General features: G+C 38.7%; 1 protein-coding gene across 1 annotated transcript; it reads right to left on the bottom strand.

The window, feature by feature from the left end:
* Positions 1-1,267: 1,267 nt before the first annotated feature.
* LOC145715865 (uncharacterized) lies at positions 1,268-8,396 on the bottom strand. The gene is made up of 5 exons (XM_081809029.1): positions 8,359-8,396; positions 6,103-6,210; positions 5,989-6,024; positions 5,286-5,361; positions 1,268-3,439 (listed from the first exon to the last, which is right to left on the bottom strand). Exons 2-5 carry the CDS (start codon positions 6,151-6,153, stop codon positions 2,994-2,996), a joined length of 609 nt encoding a protein of 202 aa, XP_081665155.1. The 5' UTR covers positions 6,154-6,210; positions 8,359-8,396; the 3' UTR covers positions 1,268-2,993.
* Between the last annotated feature and the right edge of the window lie 6 nt (positions 8,397-8,402).

Below are 8,402 nucleotides of genomic sequence, written 5' to 3'. Positions count from 1 at the left end.
AAAAAAAAAAAAAAAATCTTTGTGACCTTGGATTTCTTAGTTACAGTACCAAAAGCACATGCCACAAAAGAAAAAAGAGATAAACTATTGTACATTAAAAAGAAAGATTTCTGGGCTACAAATGATACCATAAAGAAAATGAAAAGACAACCCATCGAATGGGAGAAAATATTTGCAAATCATATATGGAATAAAGGACTGGTACATAGGATATATAAAGAACTTGTACAACTCAATAATAAAAAGACCCAATTAAAAAACACACAAAGGATTTGAACAGACATTTCTCCAAAGAAGATGTACAAATGGCCAATAAACACATGAAAAAATGCTCAACTTCATTTGTCATTAGGGAAATGCAAATCAAACCACAATGAAATACCATTTCACATATTTTTTATTATACCACTTTATCTCCTTTGCTGACTTATTAGCTATAACTCTCTATTGTGTTATTTTATTGGTTGCTTTATTTTATTTTTTAAAGTAAGCTTTATGCCCAGTGTGGGGCTTGAACTCATGACCCTGAGATCAAGTTGCAATGCTCTACCAACTGAGCCAGTCAGGCACCCTTATTGGTTGCTTTTAAAGTTGAACTTGTACACAGTCTACCTTAAAATGGTGTCATACCACTTCATATAAAGTTTAAGAACCTAATAATAGTGTACTTCTGTTTCTTACTTTCCTTTTTGTATGTTACTGTTTCAATGCACTTTACTTTTTCATGTTATAAATCCCACAATACATCATTATTTTTGTTTATATAACATATTATACTAATAGAACAGCAGAGAAAAATTAATGAAACTAAAAGTAGTTCTCTGAGGAGATTGATAAACTTGATAAACCTCCAGCCAGATGGATTAGGAAAAAAAAGAGAAGACACAAATTACCAACATCAGGAATGAGTTGACATCACTACAGATTCTACAGATATTAAAAGGATAATAAAGAGATATTACAAACAACTTAATGCTCATAAATTTATTACTTTAGATGAAATGGGCAAACTCCTCAAAAAACATAAAGTAACAAAGCTCACCTAAGAAAAAACAGATTATGTGAATAGTCTATTAACAAAATTGAAACTAAACTTAAAAACCTTCCTACAAAGAAACTCCAGGCCTCACTGGTGAATTCTACCAAGCAGTTAAGGAAGGGACCATACCAATTCCACACAAACTCTTTCATTCAAGACTGAAGAGGTGGAAATACTTTCCAGTTCATTCTATGAGGCCAGCATTATTCTGTTATCAAACCTAAAAAAAGATATTACAAGAAAACAACAGCCCATGTCTCTTATGAATGTAGGTGCAAACATTATAAGCAAAACTTAACAAATCAAATGTAACATTACAGTAAAAGGATAATACTGCCTGACCAAGTGAGCTTATTCCTAAGAATACAGGGGTGGTTTAACATTTGAAAATCAATAAATATAATTCAACATGTTAATAAACTGAAAAAGAAAAACCCGTAGGATCATTTCAATGGATGCAATAAGGCATTTGACAAAATCTAACACTGATTCTTGATAAAGCCTCTCAGCAAACTAGGATTAGAAGAGTAATTCCTCCTTCTGATAAAAAACATCAAGAAAAACATGCATGTACACTTGTAGCATTTCTATTCAATACTGTATTGGAGGTATTAGCTAGTATAATAAGGCAAGAAAAAGAAATAAAAGGCATCCAGATTGGCAATTGTCTTTGTTTATAGGTAACATAATTGTCTACCTAGAAAATTATATGGAATCTGCAAAAACAAAACAAAACAAAAAAAACCCCCCAAACCCCCACTAGAGTAAGTAGAACTTAAAAAACTACTAAGAAACTACTAGAATAAGTAGAACTACTAGCATGAGTTTAATAAAGTTGCAGGATAGAAAATGAATATACAAAATCAATTGTATTATATATTAGCAAAAAACAATCAGAAATTGAAGTAACAGCATCAATAACAGTATCAATAGACAGCATCAAAATATAAGAAAAACTTAGATATAAATCAGACAAAAGATGAGGAAATCCTGCACAATGAAAACTACAAAATATTACTGAGAAAAGTTAAAGAAGACCTAAATAAATACTGAGCTATACCCCCATTAATGTGTTGGGAGACTCAGTATTTTTACTATGTCAATGTTCTCCAAACTGATCTAGAGATTCAATATAATCCTAATCAAATACCCGGCGGGATGTTTGTTTTATTTTGGTAGAAACTGACAAATTGGTTTATATGGAAATGCAAAGGATCTAGAATAGCCAAAATGACTTTGAAAAAGAAGAACAAAGTTGGGGACTAACAATACTCAATTTCAAGAATTATTATAAAGCAGGGCACCTGGGTGGCTCAGTTGTTAAGCGTCTGCCTTCGGCTCAGGTCATGATCACAGGGTCCTGGATCGAGCCCCACATCCCCCAGAGAGAGGGAACACAAGCAGGGGGAGCGGGAGAGGGAGAAGCAGGCTTCCCGCTGAGCAGGGAGCCCGATGTAGGGCTCGATCCCAGGACCGTGGGATCACGACCTGAGCCGAAGGCAGATGCTTAACGACTGAGCCACCCAGGAGCCCCAATAAATAAAATCTTTAAAAAAAGAATTATTATAAAGCTCCAGTAAATCAAAGTAGCATGCTATCAGTGTAAAAGTAGGTAAGTAGATCAGTGGAACAGAGTAAATGGTCTAGAAATAAACCCGTGGATAGCTGATTTTTGATAAAGGTGCAAAGGAATGAAATGGAGAAAGGACAGACTTTCCAACAAGTAGTGTTGGAACGATTAGATATTTATATGCAAAAAAACCCCTATCTTGGAATCATACCTTGCACCATTTACAATAATTAACTCAAAGTGAATAATGATGCTTAATATAAGACTGAACAGTATAAAACTGCTAGGAGAAAATCTGTATGATTCGAACCATAGGGAAATATTTTTTAGACACAACACCTAAAGCACAGTCTATGAAAATATAAATTGATAAAATGGACTTCATCAAATTAAAAACTTCTGTTCTTTAAAAGACGCTGTTAAGAGAATGAAAAAACAAGCAATAGAGTGGGAGAAAAAATTTGCAAAGCATGTATCTGATAAAGGACTATTATCTAGAATATATAAAGAATTCTCCTGTCTGAAAAGTAGAAAAATCCAATTAGAAAACAGGTAAAAGATTTTGATAGACACTTCACCAAAGAAGATAAATGGATGCAAACATGTGAAAAGGTGTTCCATATCATTAGCCATTAGGGAAATGCAAGGACACCACCACATACCTACTAAAATGGCTAAAATTAAAAGACTGACTATGTTAAGTGTGGGCAAGGATGTGGAGGAACTTGAACCACTGCTGGTGGGAATGTACAACGGCACAACCACTTTGGAAGACAGCTTGGCAGTTTCTTCAAAAGTTAAACATACATGATGGGTAGAGGGTTTCAGTTCTGAGAGAGGAAAAGAATTCTAGAGGATAGATAGTAGTGACGGTTGCAAACAATGTGAATGTACTTGATGCCATTGAACTGTATACTTAAAAATAGTTAAGATGATAAATTTTATGTTATGTGTATTTTACCAGAATTAAAAAAAAAGTTAAACATATATTTATCATGTGATTCAGCCATTCTACTCCCAGGTATTTATTCCAAGAAGAAAAAGTCCAGGGGTGCCTGGGTGGTTCAGTCTGTTAAGCGTCTGCCTCTTGATTTCGGCTCAGGTCATGATCTCAGGGTCGTGAGATTGAGCCCCACATCAGGCTCAGCGTGGAGTCTGCTTGTCCCTCCCCCCAACCCCCACTGCTCACATGCTCTTTCTCTCTCAAATAAAAATCTTAAAGAAAACATTCTTACAAAGATGTTCACAATTTTTCCCCCTTAACCTCTATAATAATTTTATTTGTCATAGACCCAAATTAGAAGAAACCCAAATGGCCATCAATAGGTGAATGGTTAAACTAAAAGGAGTGAACTACTGATACACAAATCAACATGATTAACCTTAAAATAATTATGCTGAGTGGAAAAAGTCAGACCAAAAAAAGTATATTCTATTTATGATTCCATTTATATAAAACTCTTAACAAGGTAAATTAATCTACAGTGACAGAAAGCAGGTAAGTAGTGCTGAAAGAGGGGGGCACCTGGGTGGCTCAGTTGGTTAAGCGTCTGCCTTTGGCTCAAGTCATGATCCCAGGGTCCTGGCATCGAGCCCCGCATCGGGCTCCCTGCTCAGCGGGGACTCTGCTTCTCCCTCTGCCCCTCCCCTCGGCTCATGCTCCCTCTCTCTAAATAAATAAATAAATAAATAACAATCTTAAAAAAAAAAAAAGGAGTGCTGAAGGAGGGATTGGGGGAAGAACCGGGAAGAAGGGGTTACAAAGGGCATGAGGAAACTTTTTGGGGTGATGGATGTGTTTACTATCTTGACTGCTGTAATGGTTTCACAGGTACAATCATATGTTAAAACTAATCAAATTGTGCACTTTAAATATATACAATTTACTGTAGGTCAATTATACTTCAATAAAGCTGCCTAAAAAAATAAAGGTTATTTTAATTTTGACACATTGAGAGAAATAAGTATTCAGTTCCTCAAACAGATCTCCACATGTCATTAGCATATGGTTAAATCCTTCTGTAGTTAATTCTTAATTTACTTTACTGTACTTCACTGTATTTCACTGTATATTATATTTTATTATTATGTACTGTGTTTTATTGTATATTATTATATTTTATTTACTATAGCTTTTTTTTTTTAAGATTTCATTTATTTTTTTAACAGAGAGAGCACAAGCAGGGGGAGTGGCAGGCAGAGGGAGAGGGAGAAGCAGGTTCCCCACTGAGCAAGGAGCCTGATGTGGGGCTCGATCCCAGGACCCTGGGGATCACGACCTGAGCTCAAGGCAGACGCTTAACCGACTGAGCCACCTAAGCACCCCTATAGCCTTACATTTAAAGGGAAAAGGACAAAAATATCTCCCTTGTCAAGTGAAAAATTTTATGGGCTATAATTCCTTATATTTTATTTGAAAGACCACCAAATGATACCTAACACTTCCAAGTAGGGTAGGTTTCCAAGTATAAACAACCCAGTCAATGGTGAATTCATTCTGTTCTTGGTATGAGGCTTTTTCCTTATACTAAGAATTAAGATTTTTTTTCCCCACAAAACTCCAAAACACAAATGGTGAATTAGGACTATTCTAAAAGCTGTTCCCTTTTCCACAGAAAGTAGTGTAAGTAACATAATGATAGAGATTTTGTCTTCATATTTAGAATTTTATCTTACCCATCAATTTGTTGACATTTTGTTTCTGTAGGTGGCCAATGAAGTGCCATTTGATCTCAGGACATGAAGACAGAATCTGAAGAGAAAAAGGTAACCATGTTTGACTTAGAATTTATGAAGGCCTTGCTGGCTCAAATACCTTACACACTCCCTTCTGTCTTTTCATGTCTATGCAACAAACCACTATCACCATCTTCAGCCAGGCAGGCTCCTAAGGATACTTATAGAAAAACCTAAGGCTTCTACTCTGTTTCTCTTCCTTGTTCCCATCAGCTCCCTCTATCTTTTACATATCATCCATGAAAAATGAACTGATTATGGAGCACCTGGCTGGTTCAGTCGGTAGAGCACATGATTCTTGATCAGGGTGGTGAGTTCAAGCCACACACTGGGTGTGGAGCCTACTTAAAAAAAAAAAAAAAAAAAAAGGATGAACTGATTAAAGCTTTCAAATCTCAAAAGGACCCAGGATTATAGCAAGCTCCTAAATCACCACATCCAAAAAGCTGCAAAGGAGAAAACTATAGTCCTAGTGTTAATAAAGAAAGAAAATCTAGCTGAGAAGTATTTGGAGCTCAAGGTGAATGTAGACATTTCTACCACCAGTTGACCCTCCTGTAAAACTCAACCACCAAAATGGGTCTAACTTTCAACTGAAGGGCCAAGATTAGATACAAACTGAAGGACTGAGGTATCCACTTACTTTAGGATTTGAAGCTTTTTCTAGCAGTTCTTGAACCTAAAGGATAAAAACAGAACGAGTCAGAAGCCTGGCAATCACGACTCTTCCAAAGGCAGACTGGAAAAGGACTCTTACGTAGTTCTCCCCGAAAGTACGCTGGCCATGTCTGTAGGCTTCAATCACCATGTCTGCAGGTTTGGTTTTGCTGACAGCTACTAGCCGGGGCTGGATGGCTGGGAGATCCTGCCAAGAGGGAAAGAGCCAAATGAGTGAATGTTTAGTAATATTATCCCAATAAGTTCTGTAAGATGGATCCCATAGAATCAATCGGCATAGGTCTTAACTTGACATCGGGTAAGCTCCATTATTCCAATACTGGAGGGAGACCAGCATCAAATAATGTTGATCCAATGTCTTTCAAATGTAGTGCATCCAAATCTAGATTGTTAGCTACTTTAACATCTAGTCTCTCTCAGAAGAACTGGGAAGGTAAGTAAAAGCAGTATTTCCTTAAAATGTGGTCTTTGACCAAGTGCATCAACATCATCTGGGTACCACTCCAGACCTACTGAATCTGAATCTCTGGAGCTGGAGTCTGAGAATCTGCTATTTAAACAAACTCTCCAGATGATGCTCTTGTCTACCAAGGTTGGAGGTTTAAGAATCACTTCATTAAGGGACGGCATTACCCTCTGACTAGAGGGGATGCCACTGCTGGCTTCTGAAACTCCAAGTTAAGTTTTGGAAACTCATTCTGGGCCTGGTATATTCATTAACATTGTCCCCCACTTTCCAAAGTAATTTACTGTGCAATCTATCAAGAACCAGTAGCAGAACAGAGGTAGGGACATCAAAAACTCTGGACTCAGGATTAGGCCCATATGACCCCCCTGTTACGGCCATCACATAAAAAGCAGAGCTTCCCTCCATTCTACTGCAACCAAATCTATACAGAGGCAACAAGAGATCCATCTATCCTCATATATCTCAGTTTTCATATACTCCACCACCCTCTGCAATTTTTACAGAATCACTGTATTTTCTTTTTTTTCAAAGATCTCTTTTATTGTCTGTGTGTAAAACCAAGCAGAGACTCATTTTCCTGAGGGCAGCAATGATACACTCAGTGATTCAGTAGAAATGAATGAGGGACACGTCATGTCAGGCACAGTGGATCCTCCATTCATGTGGATTACTTTGCTGCTTAGAAAGACCCATAACTGAACAGGCTTAAAACAGGCATAACCTCATGTCTCTGAACATGACATGGAAGAAACCTTGAATGCTTTTTTCTAATATGATTGTGATGGCTAATTTTATGAGACTCACTGTATTTTCAAAGGCCCTGAAGACTCAGATCTATTAGCAAGAAGTTTTCTCTTCCTTCTGAGGGATGCATTACCAGCCTTTTATGAGACTATGTCATAGCTCCTATGGTTATTATGATGAATTGATAATTTCCAGAGAGAAAAGTGAACAGGCAGCCCATCTGCCTGAGAAGTTATGCTGCGAGAACCTCCCAGAGTGACATTTATTAGGGAGAATCACTGAGAATCATAGAACATCAATGCCAGCAGTGAGCTTAAAGCAATCAGAGCTTATTCCATTGCCTATGGCAGACGAGGAAACTCAGGGCCAGAGTAGTTAAGTGACTTAGTTTAAGGTAACATCTATTTAGTAGCCAAGAAAAGACTGTACTAATCTAGGTCTTCTGTCTCCAGGACAGCATTCTGAATTCTGACACCATAAATGCTTGATCAGAGAAACTTTGACCTTTCTGTTCAGTTGTGTCTCATTCCACACCATTCAGCTTAAACTTACAAGGAGGGAAGCAAATATCGACCCTTGATCTAATTAAATTCCAAGAAGAGACAGAATATAAGGGGGAAAAAAGTCTCCCTTTAAACTGCTTGGGATTGGATGTCAGCTCCCTCCTGCCCCAAACGTCCCAGTAGAGTCGGGCCAATCCACCTTCTCTTTCACCTACGAGTGGTGATCTCAGGAGACCTGGCCTCTTTTGGGTGCTCCTGTAGTAGACGTCTTGCAGCGTCTGAGCACAGGACTGGCGCTCTCCCGTCCGCTAAGGCTTTCGACCCCTACACAAGGCGGGGTGGGCAATGGCCGCGATGTCGGGGGAATGGTCATTTTCTCGGGTGGTGGACACCTTGTGCTCCAACTGAACCAACCTCCAGAAAACCTGGCAGACTCGTCCCGAGGTCACGGAGGAAACCCTTCGCTAGCCTTGTGGGGGCTCTGCAACCCGCGCCGACGCCAAGGTGGCAGGACGGCTCGCCGCCGGGAGACCCCCTCTGCGTCACCGTGACGACCCATTCCCACGCAGGTGTCCCCTCCTCAAAGCAGCGGCCCACCGTCCCCACGCTGTCTCCTCACCCGCGGCCGCCGTGCCACCGCCTGCTGCACGCGCTCGTTCACTG

Source organism: Leptonychotes weddellii, chromosome 2 (genome assembly GCF_054177405.1).
Source record: "Leptonychotes weddellii isolate Sample4059 chromosome 2, ASM5417740v2, whole genome shotgun sequence".
NCBI classification, from domain to species: Eukaryota; Metazoa; Chordata; class Mammalia; order Carnivora; family Phocidae; genus Leptonychotes; species Leptonychotes weddellii.
Note: the sequence above shows the minus strand (reverse complement) of the source record. Positions and strands in the feature narration are given on the sequence as shown.